General features: G+C 40.5%; 1 protein-coding gene across 2 annotated transcripts in view; it reads left to right on the top strand.

The window, feature by feature from the left end:
* The window catches only part of TRPC4 (transient receptor potential cation channel subfamily C member 4), a 59,739-nt gene that overhangs the window by 23,076 nt on the left and 11,663 nt on the right, over positions 1 to 25,000 (top strand). The window contains exons 3-5 of one of the 2 annotated variants that reach the window (XM_083419640.1): positions 5,543 to 6,061; positions 20,593 to 20,761; positions 22,892 to 23,031. In XM_083419640.1, coding sequence (XP_083275766.1) covers positions 5,543 to 6,061; positions 20,593 to 20,761; positions 22,892 to 23,031 — 828 coding nt within the window. Of the gene's footprint in view, positions 1 to 5,542; positions 6,062 to 20,592; positions 20,930 to 22,891; positions 23,032 to 25,000 lie in introns of both variants that reach the window. The other variant, XM_083419639.1, reaches the window with a different exon arrangement.

Below are 25,000 nucleotides of genomic sequence, written 5' to 3'. Positions count from 1 at the left end.
CAGGGTTTATTTGCTGCTGCACTCTGTATTTCAATTCAGCCTTCCTTTTTAGAAGAATGTGACTGCAAATATTGCAAAGCAAAACAAGAACACTTCATTCTGACAACCCTATCTGAGAATGCTCTCTGGAATGTCAATAACGTTCCCCCTTCACACTAAGACAGATAGGTCTTTATTTATGATGTTATGCCAGGGAAACAATCATAATTGAGGAGACTGTGAGTCACATCCAGATATACAGACCCATTTAAATTCAGCAGATGTATGAACATGGACACATAAATAATGACAATGTATTTGTCTTCTTTCGCTATGCTCCTCCTACAAGACTTTGGGAACAGTCTATATGCTATATACTGCATCACAATCTCCTGGGCAAATCATGACTCTACATTTCTACAGCACCTCTTCTCTAGAAATTTGACCTCTTGAAGCTTGAATTATTTAAATGTCTACTATGCACAGAATTAAAGCACATGGTTCAGAACTTGTATTTCCCTTGCTTGTGGGATTACTCTGCTGCAAGTGACAAAGGCAGAGATGTCAAACTGTTTAGCAACATTACACAGACAGGGAGAAGGGAAACTGTTTTCAGTCTTCATTCTGCGCTCAAATATACCTTTAGCTGCCTGTAGCTGCTTTCCTGAAATTTCCAAGATAATGAGAGCTCCAGGGCCTATGTCAATTTTGCGAGGTGGGTGGACTTGCAAGAATTGCTAAAACTAACGAGTTTCTCTGTATGGGGAAAAAAAACATGCATAAACCTGAAGCCAATCAGATTAGTACTCTAGTTCTCAGTGTAGTCAGTTGCCTGCCAGAATTACTTCCTAAGATATCTATGCAAACAATTCAACAAACTGAACACCTCAAACTAATTTAGGGCTAAACTGTGCCTGTGGTTCTTGTCTACTTCAAGTAAAGGTTTGGGAACCCAGCTATCACTTTGTGACTAAAGATGGATTGTCAAAGGGGATAATTTTTTTCCTTTTCCCGTAGCACTAGTTCATTATACAGATGTTAGTTAGAAATACTGATGGACTACTCTGGTTCTTGCTGTCTGCTAGTTTTTCTGCTGCCCTGTCTAGTGTGGTGTGATTCACTTCTTTGAATAAATTGGATTGGTTGTACTAACCAGATTGCTTGTCCCAATGTTGCCTTTGCTTGGTTCATGTGGGTCCACTTTGTTCTCTGCTGTCATAATCTCCTTGATGATCTGCATATCCTGAAAGCAGAACTCACACAATACCTTTGATTTATTAGAACCAACCAAACACCACAGTGAGGGAAACTAATTTGCACAAAACCACCCTCAGGCTAAATGTGAAACAAAAATACTGAGTGATCTTTGGTCAGCAGCAACATCTCAGCCTAAATCTAGCACACAAGAATATTGTTAAGCTAAAAGAGGGTAAGACCTGTATGCTGCTGTGAACTCCTAGGAGAATGTACACATTAAATATATGCTAAAAATTAACTTTAGAAAAAAACCTATATTAACTCAATACTAAAGATGGAAGTGGGAGTGGGGGCTGAGAGCTAGTGTCTTTTCCAAGGCTGCTGCTGCTGCTATTGTTGTTGTTGTTGTTGTTGTTGTTGTTGTTGTTGTTATGATTTTTATTATTATATATACTGCCCTTCATCATAAGATCTCATGGCAGGTCACTAGTGAGTTTATAATTCGGGAATCCCCAATATGGTGACTATGGTGACCCTTTCATTTTTTTAAATCTGGAATTTATTCAGTTTTGCCCTTGGGTGGTGCCCAGGGTTTTTTAGGAGAGGTGGATGACATTTGCTACTATTTTGTGGTGTGCCTGCAACAGTTCCTTAGATTTCTAAATGTGCCCATAGAAAAAAGTTTGGAGACTTTTCTTCTACTACTACATCAACTGACATTTCAACCCAGGACTTTCTTGCTTACACCCATGGCAACCACAATATACCAATTCACATTGCAATGTGCTGACCAGTCTGTAATTTAATGCGTTATTATGACCAGAAGGGAGAAAGGAATATTTTATGTTCATACTGGTTGAAATAACAATACACTGAAATAGAGCAAGATAAAGAAGAAAATAATTAGGAATACAATGGCATTTACAGTACCGGTAGTTTATCAAGGTTTATATACTGCTTATAATGGTTTGCTGTGCAAATACTGAGTGATTGTCAGTATTATGATTTGCAAAGTTACAGCAGGCATAATACACTAGAAGTCTATATTTTTACAATCCTAAGGCATCACACAAATATCAGATGGTGAGTTCTAAACTTGTAAACCAACATGGAATGTTTTGGTTCCCAACTTAGAATGTTATTCCAAACTAGTCTCAGGGTTCATTTCTGCTCCTATATTGAGTCTAAAACATTAATTGACCCTTAACCTTACAAATGGAAACATCTGTCCTAAGAGGCAAAAGCAAGAGGGAGAAGAATCCATCCCATCATAAGCTGTTGCCAAACATGTTACAATCTGACTAGAAGTATTGCAGCCCGATACTTCAAATCTGTGAAACAATGTGCTGAACTCTGTGGTTCAGCCTTGTACATCCCTCCTCAGCTTGTTTTTTCTCCCAGTTTCTCTTCCCACTCATGTTTCTGCATCCTTCCCCTTTCATTCTAGGCTTCTGCCTCTTCTACTTCTCTTCTTTGCATAAGGATTTTCTGCCTGCCCTGACCTTCTCTAGAATTAGAGCAGCTGAACCAATGACAACCCAAGGCCTTTCTGGCTCCCCAACCCCTCCAATATGCAGGCTTCACTGTCACCCCTACTGCTTATGCCACTATCACAAAACCCCGAGAATAGTGTTTCTCAAACCATGGGCTATGGTCCACTGCTGGGCCTCAGCATTGTTCCAAGTGGTCCTTGTATTGGAGTATATATATATTTGTGCTTTTATTCTTTTATGTTGTGAATTGCCCTGAGATCTTCAGGATGCGAATGGGATCCGTTCCGGAGCCCCGTTCGCATTCTGAACAGAACGTAAGACGCAACTGTGCATCTGCATGAGCGCGGGTCGGTTTCGCCGCTTCCGCGCATGCACGTGATGTCATTTTGACCAAATGCGCATGCACGAGCGGTGAAACCTGGAAGTAATGCGCTCCATTACTTCCGGGTCGCCGTGGAGCACAACCCGAAAATACTTATCCTGAAGCGTATTTATCCCAAGGTATGACTGTACTGTATATAAATTAACAACAACTTATTCTAGTAGTTACGCTAAAACATAGAGTGCAACTCTATCCATTCAAGTAAGTGTGGCATGCTGGGTTCAGATGCTACTTTGCTCTGTACTTTCTTCCACCACTAGGGGGAGTGTGTTCTTTTCTCTACAGCTTTACATTTAGGTTAAACACATTTAGGTTCTTTTTACCACGATTTCTGAAATGCCCCAACAACTTTCTGACAACTTACAGAGCATGAGAGTTGACACAGTACTCACTCACAGTTTCCCAAAAACATTTCTATAATCTGCATTGTTTCAAAGGCAAATATAATGAGGAGAAAGACTTGCATTGTTAACTGAGAGGAGAAATTACCATTCTATGGCTTGGTCAAGGTGCAGTTTTGACTGAGATGAGAATTTCCTTTTGTTCTTTTGTCCCTGTTCCTTTGAGACAGTGAAGAACATGGCTGATTGATGTTCTATGACCTTCACTGGTATGGTGCCAGAGAAGTTAAGTTTCAAACTTGTAGAGCTTTGAAAAACAAGCCAAATCACATGCAGTGTGTCAGACATCTTCAGCTTTAGTAACCCTGCAGTATGTCATGAACAAGGGGAAAAATGCTTCTTTTTGCCTCACAGCAAAGGAATTTTGAACCGAAGTTCATTTCTTTATGTTACAGGCAAAAAGCCAGCAACATTTATAAATTATAAAAATTTACTTTTGCTGACTATGAGCCAACAGTCTTCTTTGAGAGGGCCTGCTTTATCAAAGAGCTCTGAAGCCTAGAGAAACTGTTGAGCTGTTCATAAGAGACCTTTATTTTTTTCAAGGAGCTCCTCATAGGGACACAGTATACAGTGATGTGCACCTGGTGGAAGACTTAACTCTTTGCAAGACCATAGAGGAAATCAGGGGCAACCAAAACTCAGGCCAGGGAGAGGATCTTTTATGCAATTGAAAATATATGGCAGCTGCCTGCATTTTCTTTTAGCTACAAGGAAAGCTTAAGTCAGATTTAAAAGCTTTATCCTATGTAAATGGGTGGACATGATATACACCATGCCAGCACCAATGTTCCTAATAAAAGGGAAATTCCCAAGACAGAAGGAGGAACAGGGCAAAGCTACTCCCTCCCTAGTTCACTGATAGTATTTCTTGAACCATTAGTAACAGTAGTGAGACAAGAAGAAACTATAAGTGGAATAAAGTCTGAAGGTCCTAAATGGAAGTAAATGCTTACAAATATGGAGAAATAGCTGAATTTAAAGTGAATTTAGCTAAGAACCAGCCTAAGTTTAATTGGGAGTGGTTGGGGGATTTTCAGGTATGGAAAAGGAATGAAAGGAATTCTGTCATGACTGGGCAGAGGTCCATTCAAGCAAATAGTGAGGGAAATGCAGGATTGTATCTATGAGAATCATTTCATATTCACACCATCAGTAAGTGATTTAAAAATAGCACCTGTGCACTATAAATAGCTGCTTCTAAAACGTATCAAGTCTCCTCCGTTCTGTATTTACTGACAAAACAAAAACCCTCCTCACACTGTTTTATTTCTCTCATCACTTGTTGGGAGCAATTACTGTAAAAAGACAAAGCCAGGTTCTGTTCTTCCTTATAGAAATGATAGGAGTATTATCAGGAGACAATACTTGTTTCCAGACTATATACAGTATTACAGTAGCTAAATAAGAAGTACAAAACAAGTATTTGTCTTTTTGGGGGAGGAAGGTAATGATATCTCAGAAATAATTACGGCGACACTAAGAAGGTGAACAAACAGGGAATGCAAAAATAATGAAATTGAGGAATAAAAGAGCAGCCAGCCTAGCGTCTTTCCTCTCACTCTCTTTTAAGTTCTCATTTAAGACTGGGATAGATTCTCTCCAGTCAAAGCAAGCCTTTTAGATGTTAGCAATATATGAAGAGGGGAAGCCGGACATCCTGACCTCAGGGCCATAGACCCTGCCACCCATTTGACTGAAGATGTCTGCAAAGGGGAAGCCTCCTTACATAGAGATGAGTGCACATAGGCTTCCATGTGGTCAGGAAACCAGATTGTGCAAGGAGTAGATTTGGTATCATCTGCATGTGGATAGCACCCAGCTCTATTTCTCATTTTCATCAGATTCAGGCAGTACATTGGAAGAGCTTAATCAATAGCTGAGTCACTGGAGGGCAGCAAATAAAGTGTAGGTCAGATAAGATGGAGATGTTGTTGGCAGGTAGGTAATCTATCCAGTTCAGTTGTGTTCTGGATGGGTTTGTACTACCCAAAAGGATAAGTCCTCGTATGATTATACCTTGATATCTTGTACCTTGAGCTACAGATAACACCTATCCAATATAACTGTATTCACTTTCCTCCCCACAGGTACCACCCATTCTTTTGGATAAACAATTCTCAGAGTTTACACCAGACATCACACCCATTATCCTGGCTGCCCATACAAACAATTATGAGATCGTAAAACTTTTAGTACAGAAAGGTGTTTCTGTTCCCAGACCGCATGAAGTCCGCTGTAACTGTGTGGAGTGTGTCTCTAGCTCAGATGTGGACAGCCTTCGCCATTCCCGATCCAGGCTCAATATCTACAGAGCTCTTTCAAGTCCGTCTTTGATTTCCCTGTCAAGCGAGGATCCTTTTCTTACAGCTTTCCAATTAAGTTGGGAACTTCAGGAACTGAGCAAAGTGGAGAATGAGTTTAAATCTGAATATGAAGAACTATCACAGCAATGCAAGCAATTTGCAAAAGACCTCTTGGATCAGACACGGAGTTCCAGGGAACTTGAAATTATTCTTAACTACAGAGATGATAACAGTCTAATAGAAGAGCAGAATGGTAATGAACTTGCAAGACTCAAACTGGCAATTAAGTACCGTCAAAAAGAGGTAAGCGTATAGAAGAATATTTTTCTGATTTAATTGAAATAATGTATGAGATAGATGATATACCCATCAAATGAGACAAATTGCTGTCAAGTTCTTTTGTTCTCCATATTGTCTCATTTAAAAAAAATAATGGGCACATTTGGTTATTAGGCTCTTGTGATACAAGAAACTGAAATACTGCAGCATATAAGAAATCCAGAAGTACTGCTGCTCATGTTCTCTCCTGAAAAAAAAATCCTGTTAGTAGATCTGCCTGACGTTAAGCTCTGTTGAAAGACAGAAGTATTTTCTGGTTCATTTTACAGCCTAGAATTCCTCCACAAGCAGCAATGTGCATTACTGCAAATAGTTGCTTCCTGTAAATGAGGCTTTCATGATGATGTAATAATGATAATCAAATCAGTGAAGGTACAGAAATTGGACTGATGGCGCTGTGGGGAAATGGGTGGGGAAATGGAGACTACTGGTAGGAACCTATCTGACCCAGACACTAGTGAGATCCCTTCAGAGGGAAGAGTCTTGGACCCCTACAGACTCTCTTCCAACTGAAGACTTGGAGGTAATCCAAAGGCAGCCTGAAGTACCCCACATCAGAGATGTCTAACTTAGGCTGCCCAAGGACCCCATGCCAAGCTCTGCCACAATCTCTGATTCTCCCCCTCCAGCTCTCATGAGTAAAGATGGCAGCAGAACCAAACAGGAAGCCCAGAGTTGCAGGAAGAGTGCTTTATTTCCAGGATCTACTTGGGTGAGAATCCAGCTTCAAGGAATGACCCAGCAAAGAACCTGTTAGAGGAGGAGCCTGGTGGTGACTGTGCAATTCTTTGGGTCTACTCTGAACCTTCGTTAGGTTAACAGCTCCCTTTTGAGCTCATTAATGTTCTTCTAGCTCCCTCTGTCCTGTTCTGGAACTCCCTGGCTCAGCCCTAGAGGTTCCTGGCTCAGCCCCTGCTTCAGCTACCACTCTGACTCCAGCCTTCACATCAGGTGCTGGTCATGAACAACTTACTTAGGAGGGTTACGTTCCTCTTGGTTGAGCCACAATAGTGCAGTAATTCAATGAGAACAAAACGACTTTGAAATAATAATAGTAAAATTATTCTGGGTGGCTTCCAACAGAATATTAAAAACAAACTTCCCTAAACAGGGCTGTCTTCAGATGTCTTCTATAAGTCTGATACAGTCATACCTTGGCTTTCGAACAGCTTAGTTCACGAACAACTTGGAACTCAAATGTTGCAAACCCGGAAGTAGGTGTTCCGGTTTGAGAATTTTGCCTTGGAAGCCGAACATCCAGCGTGGCTTCCGCAGCTTCCGGTTGGCTGCAGGACACTCCTGCAGCCAATTGGAAGCAGTGCCTTGGTTTCTGAACATTTCGGAAGTCAAACAGACTTCCAGAACACATTCTGTTCAAAAACCAAGGTACGACTATAGTTGCAAGTATGCCTTAGAAAATTCTATGCACATTTAGTAGAAATAAGTCCCACTGAAGTAAATGGAACCTATTTTTGAATAAATAGGTATAGGACTTGGCCACGCCAAATAATTTACCTACTGAAGCTGAAAAGCATAAAGAAGAAATATAAAAAATATTATTAGGAATGCAGTAATTCAGTTCTCAAGGGGAGTGTCAGGGAACTGCCATCAGTGCTGGAGGGAGAGAGCAAGATCCAGAGGGATTCCAGAGAGCGTCCCGGGATTGGGAGAGGCAGCCCATCTTCTGGGGAAGAGAATCAGCGTAGCACCAGTGGAGAAGGGGGGCAGATGGGGGAAGCAGCGAGGCGGTCCCATGACTCCTTGCCGGGGACCAGCGGGGAGAGTAGGGGTCCTCCGCTGCCTACGCCCTCCTTGCGCAGAAGGCTTTCGCGCAGAGAGAGTAGGAGGAGACTAGGCGTCAAAGAGCTTCTTTGCTGGAAGAAGTTTAAGAAACGCCCACTGACAGATTCTGCCAGCAATTGAGACAGCCACGGGTGAGTGGCTGTCCGGACAGAAAAGGTTCACTCAGGCAGCCCAGTGAGGTGTTTGCACTGGCTTACGCACGAGCAACCCCTAGAACCACTACACGGAGCAATACCTCCTTTATCACCTCTTAGACTCATTCAGAAAGTTCTGATTTTTCTGCTTCAGCCACTGAGTGAGTGAGACTAACTCCAGCCAATTAGTCTATAAAGGGATTTGGATCACCATGCTAATCACATGATGCTTGAGATGATAGCCTGTTTTGTTTGATTCAGAGTTATTTTTTTATCATAACTGATGAATTTCCACATGTTGATATTTTAATCACACCCTTTAGCATTGATTTTAATTATTTTTGAATGCTTTTAATAGTTGTTTTTAACTGATAATAGTTTTTTTGTAAACCACCTCGAGGTCTGTTTGTTTTTTACAATCAAGTGGTATATAATTTTTAATAACTAAGTAAAAATAATTCTTTATAACTAGAAAGTCATGTGAAGATAGGTGCAGGAAGATACTGTTTGCAAATCATGGAGCTTCAGTATTACAATGTAAACACAGGGTTAGGGTATCCTGTTTGCCTCATAGCACATGGTTCTACTCAGATAATTTATTGTGTAACATGAGAATATTTTTTTTAGGATTTTTAGACAAATAGCTAACATAAATACAAATATTTTTAAAGCAGAGTTCATTTAAAGAAACAGTTCTAAGATGATATTTAGTTATGCGTGTGCATTGCTTATTTGGTTGTGCCACCTTAACATTTTATGCTTTATAACAAAAGTATAACCAAGTTAGAAAGCCATCATAACAAATGTGATATTGCAGAGGTTTCATTTGGTCTTTGATACTTTGTCGAAGCTGAGCAATTTCCTCAAGCTGCATTTTAACAGATGGCATCCTTTGCCTTTTAATTAGCTGTTACCTGAAATCAGACTGTAGGGAGGAGGAAACTAATTATGGCTAAGATTCCAAGAACCACATGACTACCAATTCTGCAGCCCCAAGTGGGCTTTTAGAATTGTACTTTTCTAATGCCACTCCATCATCCCAAGCAATAAAATTCCTTTAAAACTGAGGCATATTCTCACAGCAGTCTGTGATTAACCCGTAGTGGGAAGAGACTGTTCAAAAGTATGTGTGGAGGGAGTGTAAAAAGCTCCAATGAGAAACACACAAGCCAGGAGGGGTGGCTGTCTGAGTGAATCTCAGCCTGCATCTCTGTTTGGATTAACCTGCCTGTTTCTATCCAAACAGCTCATCTGTTGCAACAATTTGTAGATCAATTAGGAATATGTAGCCATTTTCTGCTTATACAGAATCCCATCACATGAGAATTCTGGAAGAACCCTAGATTATTTTTTGTGGAGTCCATTCCATCTGCCTTTAATGTAGCGTGTGAAGAATTTAATTCATAAAGCTTGATTTATGCAATGAAACACTGCTATCCAATTTATTCAGCCATAATTTTTTTTAAAAAAAATGATTTCCTCTTTTGTAAGGACACTTCCAGAATATCTGTTTATTGAACATACATCCTGATTTGTTTGCAGGGAGAGTAGATGATATTGGCCATTTAATGAGTATTCATTCCAATTGGCTTGCGGGGAGGTTTGATGATGTTGTATCAAAGCAAGTGCCATCCCATTGCTTCCCAGTGCAACTTTGCATTATTTTTATTTTTGCGAGAAGCCTGAATTTTGGGGGAAGCAGACTTGTTGCATGCAACCTCCCAAACAACTTGAGTTGCACAACCTGAATTTGCCAGTCTGAGCAACTCCAGACAGATGTCTTATACGAGGTTTATGCAGCAATAAGCATTATACACTTTCAATGTGGATTTATAATGTATTTGTCTGATCCTCCTCCTGCTACTTTAATGTTTTCCAATACTCCTGCGTTATAGACTCTGCACTGGCATCCTCCAGCAATTCCAAGGCCATTTTTTGCACCCTCACCATCCACCCTATTGACCCTCCCCCTCTACAAAAGTAGAAGTTAGTTGTGCTGTATGATACCATGCTACCATATCACTGTGCTTTTTCCAAGCACCAGCAGTAGCACAGCTGTTCTTTTCTCTCAGTCTGCAGCAAGAAGTCTGATCCTCCTCTTCTTCCCTCCCTGTGCCCTGTAGCTGGGCAAAGATCTGACATCTGGAAGGAAGGGAGCTGGGAAAGAAGGAGGAAAATACATAAATCGTCAGTTGCCTCTGTGTTGCAGTGGCACACAATCACCTCTCTAGTTTCTCTCTTGCTCTGCACACACACAGCCACCACATTGTTCTGCGTTTAAGCATACACCCATCTCTGAGCAAAACAAAACCTTAAGAGGCTGAGCCAGTCACAAAGCTTCCCTTTGACCCCTTCCCGACATAAGTTGAGCCACCATAGCTGCCAGCAAGCAGCAAAAAAGAGCAGGTGGGCAGCAATTTTATCTCTCCCCCACCCCCTTTTAAGTACAAGTTATTTGCAGAATGGCAGCATGCCAGCACCATACTTCCACTTTTACAGTTTTAATATTCAGGCTGTGATTACTGTGCTAAACCTTCACTCGGTTCCACAAAAACAGCATCAACAGGAAGCATGTGGGAGTAGCTATTTCACAAAGAAGCAACTTCAATTCGGCACATTGCCATAGTACCATAGCACATCAGTAGTTAAAGAAGAAAAAAGGAAACATTTCTGGTATGAAAAGTTTAATGATATGTGCCAAAAGTTATGGATCATGCACAGATTGCTACTTATGCCATGTGACCATCTCATCAGTTTTAAAAGTACAAATCAACTTTAATGTGGGAGCACTTGTGACTAATGCAACACCATTAAGAGGACAAATCCTCAGTAACAATGACATCAGTAAAAACAGCGCGTATCCTCAGGGGCTAAGGTCCCAATCCCAGGAGGCATAAGCCTTTCACCAAATTAGTCAACAGAATAGTCAGGGTTGGCGGTGCAGCACAGTCCAAACAAACCAAGGTCAAGCACAGGGAATCGGTCTAGGAAACAGTCCAAGGTCAGTATCATAAGTTCATCAAGCCGTGGGAACTAGACTTAGAAACAAGGTTGTGTTGTTTCCAGCAAATGAAAAACTCGGGAAGGAGACATTATGTACTCTGGCCTCCTGGACCACAGCCTGACCACAGTTGATGTTAGTTGCATACTCATGTGTATACCCCTTACTAATCAGTAGACTACTGACTTTGGGTCCATAGATGCATACTGTAATGTTTTCTTTAGCCTTGACCCAAATATTTTAGCACCAGTGTTCTTGAGAACTGATGGGTGGTGCTACCTCCTCCTCTGATAGCTCCAGGGGTTCTCCAGCGGGTCCCAACCTGGAGGACCCCTCAAGGAGATACTCGGCATTGGTTTCACAGGACCCTGCTAGCTCCTCAAAAGTTCTTGACCTGTGGGGTGTCTGGTTGATCCTTCAAGGACCTCATGTCTGGTACCAGGTCAGGGCTAGATATAACAGTATGTGATGGAATCCCACCAGAAAATAGCTAATATGGAAGTGCCAAAAGTCTATGAGTCTGTCCCAGGGTATGGTGGAACAGGGTTGACCTCCTCCGTGCCAATTATTTCACATTTTTGGCTTTGTGCTGTATGCCTTTCTATTTCCAGCCCCATTGTTTTTGTGGGATACTAGCAAGATGTAATAACTTGACCTAGGATTGATTTGCTCTCCTTATCTCCAACATGTCTGCACAAAGAGAATTATGATTTCAACAACACCTACTGGGAGAAAAATCAATATACCGGTAGATAAAAAGCAGTAGCAAATGAGTCAGATCCAACAGTTTCACCATATGTGGTAATTAGGAAGGAGTTAAAAGTTGGCAAGTTAGGGAAAAATTTGTAAGGATGGTTCATATTCCAATAAATATAGAAAAGTGTCTTCGATGAATTTTCAAAATGACTGTCGACATGGAAACAGCATATTGCTAATAAAAATCCAGAAATTTTATATTGCATTGACAGCAAAGGATTGAGTTTTCATCCTAGAGTGCAACTGATGTGGATTATCCAGCAACCCCATAAATACAAAGGTCTCCCATTTAAGGAGCAGAATCAATATGCAAATTGAGGAAAAGCTGTGATTGAGGGCAACAGTTAAGAAACAGTTCCTGGGAAGAAGACTGAGCTGAGCTCCTCTTTTCAAGTGGTTGCCAAGTTTGTAACAACTGGTTTGGAAGGCATTTTAATCCAGTTCTTACGTGGTAGCGGGCTGGAATTTTATTTCATTTCATTTATTAAATTTGTATACTGCCCTTCATCCATGGCTCTCAGGGCAGATCACAACATAAAAATATGAGATTAAAAACAAAACAAAATACATAACAAAAACAAAGACAATCCATTAATCCCCTTCCCTGACTTGCATAGTGATGGGAAATTGTGGAGGAGGGATCTGCAGAACTTGGATTCCAAAATTGATTCACCCGATCTGACTAATGTGTATCCAGATTGGATCACATGTCCACTTTAGAAGAGCGGTGGAGCATCAAGCCCTGTTGATCCCAGGGCAATATTCTGTTCTATTGAAAGAGCACAGCGGCAATAAGATTGACTGTGCTAGCTACTCCAGGCCCTGAGCAACTGGGAGACTTCTTCTGGGAGCCCTGATAAGAAGGATCTGTTGCAGTATGCATACATGTACACCTATATGGACTTAACCGTCCAGGGGTCCTTTATCTTACCTTTTACTTTATATTGTGCACAAATTACTTTTTGTTGTATCATTTCATAGCTATACAAGTTACAAATTTCAGCACAGACACCAAAAAAGGGGAACTTCTTCATTAGTAATTGCTTCAAGCATTCATTCTTTTATCCATTACAACCGTCTTATTATACTTAAACTATGCAAAACAGTTCATACTGTACTTTCGTATTTGAATCCGCAAGTAAATAAACTCAATTTTTCCTCAATGTAATACAGTGGTACCTCGGGTTACATACGCTTCAGGTTACAGACTCCGCTAACCCAGAAATAGTACCTCAGGTTAAGAACTTTGCTTCAGGATGAGAACAGAAATTGTGCTCCGGCGGCACGGCAGCAGCAGGAGGCCCCATTAGCTGAAGTGGTTTTTCAGGTTAAGAACAGCTTCAGGTTAAGAACGGACCTCCGGAACGAATTAAGTACTTAACCCGAGGTACCACTGTATATCAATGTTGCTTTGTTGTTTTGTTTGCCACCCTTTTCCAGGATTGTGGTCAACTTTTTCATTATTAGTTTATTTGATTGCTGAACTTTTTGTTATTTCATGCAATTTTATTGTTCATGGCTTAGAGAGAAAAAATAGTGAGAGATATAAAATGCATAAAATAAGCACAAACGCTGCCTGCCTACCCCTCTCTATTTTAAACTTTTTTTTTTTCTTTTTAGAAGGCTGGCTGCATTGTGGTCTTGGAAATGCCTTGCCCATGCCAAGCTGCTTCTCAATTATTGAGGGAGCTCTTTGCAGCTTGCAGACTTTACCCAAAGGAACTGGGAAAACACATAGCCAAAGGTGCATAAGAAATAGCCACTTGCCACCCACATCTTTCTAGAGCAGGCATGCATCTGTGCAACTTGCGCAGAGTCTAAATGGCCATCCCACTGCTAACAGTGGTGAAATTAATGCTGACTTCCCGGAAATGTGGATCAATGTTCTTTTTATTCAACAAAAGCCTAAAGAGAAAATAATGCTGTGTAGGAGATACAATATTTAATTACCAGAGAAATGGATTCAGCAAGCAGGAGATACTTGTAAATAGCTAACCTCAAGGACTGCATTAGCACATTCTTTATCATTTGCCAGAAGCCTATGCATGGCTGAGTTACTCAGAATTTGACACTAAGCCAAGCTAAAAATGTGATTAGAGGTGGAAGTTATTTAACAAAATATTAATACAATGGCACCTCAGGTTAAGAACTTAATTCGTTCTGGAGATCCGTTCTTAATCTGAGGTACCACTTTAGCTAATGGGCCTCCTGCTGCCGCTGCTCCGCCGCTGCGAGATTTCTGTTCTCATCCTGAAGCAAAGTTCTTAACCCGAGGTACTATTTCTGGGTTAGCGAAGTCTGTAACCTGAAGTGTCTGTAACCCGAGGTACCACTGTAGGTGCTTCTGCTCTGCTTGCCACCCTCACCTACTCCTTTACCCTCCCCCCACCCCTTCCTCCACCCTCCAGTCAGTGGCGGAGCTTCATGCTCCGGCACCGGGGGGGTAGAGAACAGGCGGGGGCGGGGCTGGTGTGCATCCTGGGGGTGTGGCACCCAGTGCAGGGGGGGGGGCAACCACAATCCCCACTGGGATTGCGCTGCCGGGGGCGCAATCCTTCCTCCGCCAGTGCCTCCAGCCACCCCCTGTCCCCCCAGAGTTTGCTCCAAGCCCTTCCTTTTCCCTCTTGAGTCGCACCCCTCCCACCCTGCCCCCCCATCAAAGAATGGGGAGGTGCTTCACAAAGCGGCTTGCTAAACTGCTGTGTGAAATGCCTTCCCTTCCATTAAACCCTCCTGTAGCCACATTTAATGGAGGGGGTAGGGCTTCACAGTACCTCCCCTCCATTAAACAGCTCATCTGGGCCAGCCAACTGTACCTATAATAAATTATAATAATAATATTTTTTTATTTATACCCTGCCCTTCCTGGTTCAAAAAACAGGCTCGGGGCAGCTAACAACAAATTTAAACACTTAATTGTAAAAGCAGCATAAAATACAGTATAAAAACATGAATAACAATAAAATTCAAAGTTCAGAAATCAATTTAGGGGAAATCCATCTGATAAGCATTAGATAATCACCAGGGCTAATGCCACAGTTGGTGTGACTCCCTACTGAATGCGAGAACTGCGGAGCACGATGACAAGTTGGAGTTTTTAAAAAATATTACATAAGTGTTGTGTGTTAATTTGTTCTAACCAGGGTCCTAGTTTTGCTGGAACATCAGAAGTAGAATCTTTAAGTACGTATTTCATTATATACAAGCAGAAAACACTGAGGCAAGTTAACTGGTCAGCCTCATTCACCTTCCTTTCAGTACTTGATTCAGTACCTAAATTAATTTCGGCATGAAATGGTTTAAGAATGAATTGTGATTCTTAAACCAGGCCTTTCAGATAGACGTCCCCAGCTTATTTTTTAATTGGTTGTTTATATTTATAAACTACAGTTCTGGACCATGTACAAAAGGGTACACACACACACACACACACACACACATTCTCTACTCATTCGCATTAATGACACAGATAGTGCAGATCTAATTAGGACAGAGTTGGGTGTGGGCATGACTCATGAGGCAAAGCAGAACTAGCAATGTGACTGGAAATTAAATGAGACCCCAAGTAAAGAGATTCCCTGATTGGCAACTAGAGCTATTAATCACAGACCTACACTCACATCCTCTGCTTTTCCCCTCCTGACTGCCTGATGGTTTCCATTTATGGAGACTTTTGGGGAGTTTACAAAAACGTATCAAACTAGAAAACAAGCAATTCTGAAGCCTTGGCCGGTTTCTTGGATTTCCTTGGATTACAGCCACCCTGCATTCTGAGGTATTCAGAATATCTCCAGGGCACGTATTCTCATCTTAGCCACATTATCTGAGGCGAATGCATAATCTTAAGCACCTGCCCGTTCTGTACAGAGCTCCAGTTTGTTTGCCCCTACCCAGTCATTTCTGACCACAAACTCTAATTTTATACAGCTCTAATCTCATTAGTCTCCCTGGAATACCATGGAAATGAGAGCTAGAATTATCAGTATCTTGGTGACATCAAACTCAAAATCAGAGTACAATATTCCCCAGCATCTTCATATACTATTTATTTAATCTAAAGGCCTTCTGTTTTACTTTTCTGCCTCAATGTCAGGTACTCCAGATCATTTACAACAGGATGACACCACAATTGACAATATTCAGTAAAAGAACTGAAACATTCAAAAATACAAGAAAAAAATAATAAGTCATAGATATACATGAGATCCTAATAAATAAAGTAATGTTTGACGCTTTGGGAATTTGATCTAATATGGAGCTTAAAGATTAATCTTCTCTGCTTTATAAGACACTATTGAACCTACAGATGGGCAATGGGCAGAATCTTAAAAGAGTTGTGGAAAGGAGACTTAGGCCAACAAATTGATGAACACAAGTGGGGTTCTATATGATCTAAACCAACACTGCATACCATTTTGGCTAAACTGTAGGAAGTCATTATAAGATGCCCCTGGATGCCCCTATGCTTTTTAAGAAGTTAGCTACTGCATTTTCCCGTGTATAAGACTAGATTTTTTCTAAAAAATAATGTAAAAAAATAGGGAGCATCTTATACACGGATAATGTTTCCCCCCATTTTCTTAAATCTGAGTCCCCCAAAATAGGGGGTGTTTTATACATGGGAGTGTCTTATAGACAGAAAAATACGGTAATCTCTCACCCTTATGTTGGAGAGGATATAAGCTTAAAGGTACATTCCTCCACATGTGGGTGGAGTGTCTCTTAAAGATTTCTGCACCCAATTTTTTTCATAATCCACCATTATAGGGCAACATCTTGAACCCGACCCCATGTTAGCCCTGCTGTCAATGGGAAATGATACCAACCCAAATATTAAACATAAAGAGGCAAATATTTGCTTCCAATTGTAATAAACACCCCCTCTCACCACAGAAACTTGGACCCGATATGTGTGTAATATAGCACATATGGAACACTTAACTCACCTTTGGAGAGTGATAAGAGGTTGGTTTTCAATGTATTATTGTTTATTAACAGTACAGTAACCTCCCTTTGGTCTCAGTCGCAGCAGCCAGTAGATAAATTATCTTAATGCTTTAGATTGAAGTATACTCTAATTTACACAATTTTACAAGCTTGTTTAGATGTCACGTGTATGACTGCCTACAAGACTTAATATCTGTACATGTATCTGTCTTGGAAGACAACACTTGGTGTTTGGTAATTTATTTTTAAATATTTCAATAAAGTTTGTAAGTAAAAAAAGCAATGTCCATAAAGAAAAAGAAGGACATCAAGAAGACAGGGAATTGGATCTCCTTTGTTTATGGCATTCCGAGCCTAAGTACAGCAAGAGAGAAGGTGCTATTACATGTTCCCACAAATCAAGCCTCCGTTATCAGCAAGATAGTCAGAAGGCCTCCCCAAACTATCTCCAAAATCAGCCAGGTTCATACTGTAGAACAGGAGTGGCTAAACATTTTTTGGTTTGAGGGTCATATTGATGGTCAGCTCACCTCTTTAAGGGCTACGTGCCAGCACTGGGAATGGCTAATTTTGTATGTGTGTGAACTCTCTCTCTCTCTCTCTCTCTCCCCCACCCACACCCACATACATGCATATTCACCACACATATACAGTGCACACAGTCACCAGGCATGAAGACACACTCTGCCTCTCTCACAAACGCACATCCTCAAACATGCATTCTCACAATAAACACATGTAAAGACAAGACACACACAACCAGGATTTAGCAGAATGCCAGCCCTCCACACTCCAGGGCAATGAAAACAGTACTTTGCATAAATCATTATATTTTATTTCTTTTTAAATAGATCTGTTTATTTGCAAATACAAAAAGAAAAAAGGTAGGCGAGATAACAGCCTTTTCAGCTGACATCATATTTATTTTTAAAAATAATTTATTATTTTTATCCCACCCATCTGGCTGGGTTTCCCCAGCCACAATAATAATATTCCATCAATTCTTATTTAAATATACAGATTAATATAAGCAATCCATATGCCCAAATAGATATTTAAACCATGTGTTCAGATAAGCACAATCACAAAATCTGCTACTGTCCTGCAACACTTTGGAGTCTCAGTTTCTCTTATTCCTATCAGCGTGAAAACAAAATAAGCCCCTCAAGCATAAGGTAGGGATTTCAGATTTGCCCAAAAAATCTAGTTTATTTACTTATTTTATTTCTGACATTTATATAGTTACCCAAAAACAATTGTATGAATGATAATTCCATGCTGATAAAACTCTTAGGGGTAAGGTAATAGCATTCTGGGACTTACTCCGTGCTTTCTATAGATTTTATATTCTAGCACATTGAAGCATGTATTATAAATTGGTAGGATTTAAATAACTACCAACTGACATGTTTAATTAGAAGAGATAATTGAGTTTCTAAAAATACATTAGTATCCGGTAGATTAAATTAAATTCAACCATCCATCATGTTTTAATAGTCTGAAAAGAGCCTTAAGTATTACGCTAATGGTTTCCTTCTGTTGGCCATGCTTTGACTGTGTGCAATGACTAGAGCTGCCATTTATTTATTTATTACAGTTATTTGGCACTTCTTCACTAGAGTGTCTCAAAGTGACTTAAAAAGTAAGAATAAAAATAACATGCTACTGCAACTGATCCAACCCACCACACTAAAACGATTAGCACAAAAAGGTGCCACAGACATACCAAATTATCCTTTAGGGCCAAAGGCCTGGGAGAATAAAAATGGTTTTGCCTGGCAGCTAAAAACGCAGTGGTGTTGCCAGCTGTGCCTCCTTGGGGAGAGCATTCCACAGTGGGGAGCCACTACTGAAAAAGGCCTGTTATCACGTCATCGCTCTCCCAACCTCCCTTCAGAGGGGCACCCAGAGAAGGGCCTCAGATGATGAATGCAGGGTTCATGTGGAGAGAGGCAGATGGATGGAGCAGTGGAGATGCAATGAAGGCAGAAAAATATGCTTTCTCCACTGCTTTCAATGCTACCAAATCGACATGAAAATGAGCACTTACTAGCGTTTGGTTCCATTTGTTTGGAGTTTCCTTCTACTTGCATTCAAGCCTTCTCTGGGCTTGCTTCATTGCCCTAAACCATGGGTAGGCAAACTAAGGCCGGATCCAGCCCAATCACCTTCTAAATCCGGCCCATGGACTGTCCGGGAATCAGCGTGTTTTTACATGAGTAGAAAGTGTCCTTTTTAAAAAAATGCACCTCTGTGTTATTTGTGGGGCATAGGAATTCGTTCATCCCCCCCCCCCAAAAAAAATATAGTCCGGCCCCCCACAAGGTCTGAGGGACAATGGACCGGCCCCCTGCTGAAAAAGTTTGCTGACCCCTGCCCTAAACTCTGGGAGATATTCTCTGCCTGAAACCTTGGAGTGTTGCTGCCTGCGTAGACAATGAAGTACTGAGCAAAACGGACCAGTAGTTTGACTCACTATAAGGCAGTTGCCCATGTCCCTATGATTCCTAGGTTCCTATGATTATCTTCTGAAGAGAAACTAGAGATTTTTGGATTTAATTTTTACAAATTCCGGTATGAGCTGGCCTGATTCGCCCCTTCCAAACTAATATGCGAATCAAATTTTCTGACTATTGCAACATAATTCTTGACTTAGAAGGCATCGAAATCCTTATCTTTTGAAATTAAAAATGAAGAATATACATTTTAAAATATGTATTTAAATTCAAATTTTCATACTTTTCTTTTTTCTTTTTTGTTAATTAGTGTAAAAGTGACACAGACTGGAAATAGATCATCCTGTATATCCTCAAGAGAAGCACTTTAAGATAGTCACAATATTAGAGTTTTCTTGTGCATTCTCAGCATCAGCACTCCTGAACATCAGAAATGGTGGTCCATCTAGTCTAATGTTCTATTTTCAGCTGTGGCTAGTTATAACCTTCATGATTCCTGTTGTGTTCACATTATATCCTAATTGTGGATATGCCTGTTCTATGTCTATGAAGTGGGGGCAGGGATTAGGCAGGACAAAAGACACTAACTGTGGTTTCTCTGCTGCTTCTTTATCAGTGGCTGCTATTGTATGTTGCAGAGGAAATTGCAAATATTTGTGCAGTAAATGCATATTCCATTTAGAGTTGCTGCTGCTGTGTCTCTACTAGCAGCTAAAAATGATGAAGATGAAAAATTTGCTGCTTTGACGTAAAGGGGAAATTCCACCTGCCTAATTTCTGTGCATTGGACGCAGTGTCAGGGTTGATAAAACAGTGGCAAACCTAATACCATTACAGAACATTTGTTCTTAAAAGGTGCATGTATGCAGTTCTGGGCTAAACCTAAATCTGCACGAATTAAGCCACTTTGGATTCAGTTCCAGGGCCCTATTGATGGACGCACACAGCAGGTTCAGAACATTTGGTGTTCTAAGTCCCAAGATGAATTGCATAGCAACTAGGACTTTGGTGTTCTTTTAATTTTTATTTGAATTTGAAAGTTGATCTAATGACAGCTGAGTAGTGTTGCTAAGTCCAGTCCTTGAGAGGGTTTCAGTAAAAGTTGCACTGAAGAGAACATTTCCTCCAGGTGGGTTTTTCCATGGCTGTACCACTGAGATAAGAAGAAGAAGAAAATGCATTAATATGACTGGAGGCAATGGATGACAATATTATTGTACCTTTAATATTTGGTCATAAAGGGAGCCCATTTCAGATTGGCATACAGATAATTTCCGTTAGGCAGGCAGGCAGGCAAAACAGCTCGGTACCTGCTGAAATTCCTTCGCCATGGTACAATGTACAGATAATGATGTAGTAGGTGGGAGAGATTTGACTGTTCTTTTTCTTTTGCTTTAGTTTGTTGCCCAGCCAAACTGCCAACAACTGCTTGCCTCTCGCTGGTATGATGAGTTCCCTGGCTGGAGAAGGCGCCACTGGGCCGTGAAGATGTTGACTTGCGTCATCATTGGATTTCTTTTCCCCGTCTTCTCTATCTGCTACCTGATAGCTCCCAAGAGCCCACTGGGTCTGTTCATCAGGAAGCCATTCATCAAATTTATCTGCCATACTGCATCCTACTTGACTTTCTTGTTCCTTCTGCTGCTTGCCTCTCAGCACATTGACAGGTCAGATCTGAACATGCAGGGACCTCCACCAACCATCGTCGAATGGATGATATTACCGTGGGTCCTGGGTAAATGTATTAGTAAAGAAAATTCAGTTGACTTGCATAACTCTTCCATAATTGTCTAGCATTGCCTAGCGTATACAGCAGGGCATTGTAGTTTATTCTATGATTCTATTATAAACTAGTTCAGTAATCTATCCGCAACCCATCTAGGTCAATAACAGAAAATTCCATTTAAGATTAAGGAATTTTTAAGGAAAGGCATTTCAACTTTAATTTAATTTCAGAATTAAAATTACTTTAAAATTAATATGTTGAATGCTACCATTCTTCTTTGTAAATACAACTAAACATCTTGTGACATTCCCCTAAAATATTTGCTTGTGTTACTGACCTTAGGATTGAGACAATATAGGTTAATGTTTATTGGTTTTGCTAGATTACCGGAGATGAAGGGGAGAGAGAGGATTACCAGTAGAGCAAAAGATAGACTGTCAAACTCTGTGTTTTCATGCAAGTGCACATTAATAAGGTCCTGGCAAGTTTCGCTTTAGAAATAAAAAACAACTAAAATCAGCCCCAGTTGGTTGCAGTTTTCAACAAAGTAGTTACATGGAAGGAAGTGCTGACCTCTCTTTACTCCTGGCCTTTTTCTGATCAGAATCTCCTCCAAGCTGTTTACCATCTCATATGTTCTTTTTCACCCACTGATTTCAATCAACAGAAGAGATTTAAGCATGCGCTTAACTTCCAAGTCCTTTTGCTGAATACATTTGGCATTATTATTTTGGCCCTGGCTGTAATGATTCCAGTTCTTGCTATTCATGACGATCAAAAAGACCATTAGCAATGTTTTGGGAATGTGTGAATGTGATGGAGAAAAAGCTGGAATTTAAGGGCTCCTCCTTGAGAACTCCTAAATGTGCACAAAAATATATAACCAAATCTCATGTTGTGTTCACCCTGTCATCTTGAGTTATGGTATCTCTTTTGGGAAATTATATATGGCAGCAATATGCTGTAACAGGATGCTGAGCTCACATTCTACACTCTTGTGATGGCACGGGAAGTTGCCTATTCTTTAAAAAAATGCAATAGGAGAAAAGTTCTTTGCATCAGGTCTGTGGCTGTTGTAAAATTCTAAGGGTATAGGATTTGATCCAAGTATTTTACTCTCCTGTGCCACCCACATCTCACCCTTGTCTGCCCCGTTTTGGCCATTTCACCTGTATTTTTGGAGTGGCAGAGGTAGTGCATCTACCATGGTTGCCACCAAATCCTTTAGCCCCTCAGCTGAAGGATGTTCAGTACTGGATTACACCCTAAAAGGTTCTTTACATTCTCTCCCTAGAACTATTTTTTTCCAAGGTATATCAGCCACACTAAAATTTATTAGCTGCTTGAAATATTTCCTGATTTGTTCAAGCAAAGCTACCTGTATGCATAACATCTGATAAGTGCCATCCTATTAGCTGTTCCCCAGAATGAGTGTTCGTTGCTGTGAATAGTAATAAAACAATTATTTCCCAACAATAAATTTCACTTTAGGTGATTGAGTTTTTCATCACATACAGTTCCTCTGAAGTGCCATTTAAACAGCAGGTGACCACTGGTGCTAAATTGCAGGAAGTGTTGTTTAAAGGTCAAAAATCAAAGTTTGAAAAACAGTTATAAATTTGAACCTGAATTCACAGCCTGCCAAGTTCAGAGTAATTCTTCTCCCCACTGCTTTTAGGCTACCAAAGTACATGGTGAGCAGAATAGTAACCGTTGTTGCTGCAGCTCCTGTTCTCTTCCATGGGACTGCACTGGAAATTTTCCCATTGATTATGCCATATATATATATTGGAAACGTGAATCACAAATGAAAAATAACAATATATGTGACTAATAGATTGTAATGGTTATTACGGTTGTAGTTGAGCATGCTTAAAATGTCATGTGCTTTTATTTCATTTTAAGCAAATAAACACAACAGCTTGAGCAATTCATACAACTAACTTATATCACTGCTTTCTATATTTGCAGGGTTTATCTGGGGTGAAATTAAACAAATGTGGGATGGCGGCCTGCAGGATTATATTCATGACTGGTGGAACCTGATGGATTTTGTAATGAACTCATTGTACCTGGCAACAATATCTTTAAAAATTGTTGCATTTTCAAAGGTAATCAAGACATCTATTCATATTGTGAATATACTATATACTTGACATTTACTTTGAATGTGATTTTATTGTTGTTTTCCCTTTCTCGGGATCTGTTCTCTTTTGCCTTTCGTTGTTGATTAATAACTGCCAATTCAGTAATCAGTAACTTGGGGATAAGAGATAATCCTAAACAAAAGTTTTGGCTCATTGTGGAAAATACCCATTCTGAATTAGAATTTTTGGAGTGAACAAATAGGACAAAAGCAAAATGGAAATTCACTGTTAAGGAATTCAAATGTCACAATTTCCTGAATAATTTCTGTTGATTGTGAAATGAAATCAGATCAGGGAGTACCTCCCAAACAACATACCTGAACTCTCCAAGGGAGAGCAATCCCAGCAAGAACAGGAAATCTACTCATTTCCCAAACTCAAGAGCCTGCAAAGCACATCTTGACTGGATTCAATTTCAGGTTAAACTTCATAGGTATCTGAGACCAGTAAAATCCAGCCTGCTTGTGGAGATGAATTATTTTATGTACCAGTTCAGTTCCATTCCTGATGTCTCACTCGCTGGATCATCACCTTGTCGTGGTGAGTGGGCTTGCATGTTCATATGACCCTTTGAACGAAGCTGTCGGGAGTCTCGTACTCCCAGCAGGGTCACCCAAGGCAGTAAGGTCAAAGGGAAACAAGGAATAATCCAAGACGTCCTCAACGGCAGAACAGGCAGAAGATAACAAGTGGTATGTTACAGTGGCTGTGAAGGCGGATGAAGGCTGCAGCAGATAAGAACCTATTGGTCGTTGTGATACTCATGCCATCGGAATAAAGCCTTACTGTGAATACTGCAACATAAAACAAATTCATGCACGGGCGTCTTCCAAAAGCCCATCCCGGACCCAAAGAAGTCCCATGGCAATCGGCAAATGGTAACGGGGGCAGGACTGTGAAATCTGGAAGCCCCTCGTCATGAACCGGCACATGGGCAGTGAATACAGATTCATTCGTTCCGACTCAAGGAATGAGGCAGTTGAGTAGCTCAGCAGCTGTATCCATGACTGAGCAGTCCTATTTAGGATCCACTCTGCTGGCTCCAAAAAGGGGGAGGGGCTAGAAAAGGTGCCCTAAACCTAGTCTGCCTCCATTTTTCCCTGGCTGGATTACTGTGCCCAGTGGGGTCGTAAAAGACAATTGAACTTTGGAACATGGATTATACAGACTTGGTTGGATAGCACAGATAATGAGTGTCCTGAACACAGGACTGCAATCATCGCAAGAGATTTGTGATGTTTTAACTTCGATTTTTGCAGATTAGTCTAGGTGATGTTTTAGAAATTTATTTAGAGACTGCTCTCTCTCTCAATGACTGTAGCGTGTGAAATGTCAAAAGATCTACCCAGTTCTGGCCAGTTAGCTTTTGTGAAGAAGGTGTATATTCTGGAAGGTGTATATTCAGAAACAAAACACAGAATAACTATCTGGGGGGAATTTCCAGGGGAGTGGTCTGGTCACAGTTACAGGCGAAGGACTGTTCATCTGTTCAGAATATAGGGTACCTCACAAAATACTGTTTTTATATGTGTTGGAAGCCACCCACAGTGGCTGGGGCAACCCAGTCAGATGGGCAGGGTACAATTATTATTATTATTATTATTATTATTATTATTATTATTATTATTATTCCTACAGTGGCACCTTGGTTCCCAAACTTAACCCGTTCCAGAAGTCCATTCCAAAACCAAAGCATTCCAAAACCAAGATGCACTTTCCCATAGAAAGTAATGCAAAATGGATTAATCCATTCCAGACAGCCCCTAAAACAGCAATTTAACATGAATTTTACTATCCAATGAGACCATTGATCCATAAAATGAAAGCAAGAAACAATGTATTGCAGTCACACAATCAATCAATTAGTCACACGGTCACAAAAACAAAACAAAAAGCCACAGAAACAAAAATGCGAAATAAATAGCAAAAACTG

Source organism: Podarcis tiliguerta (genome assembly GCF_965153285.1).
Source record: "Podarcis tiliguerta genome assembly, chromosome: 17".
NCBI lineage: Eukaryota > Metazoa > Chordata > Lepidosauria > Squamata > Lacertidae > Podarcis > Podarcis tiliguerta.
Note: the sequence above shows the minus strand (reverse complement) of the source record. Positions and strands in the feature narration are given on the sequence as shown.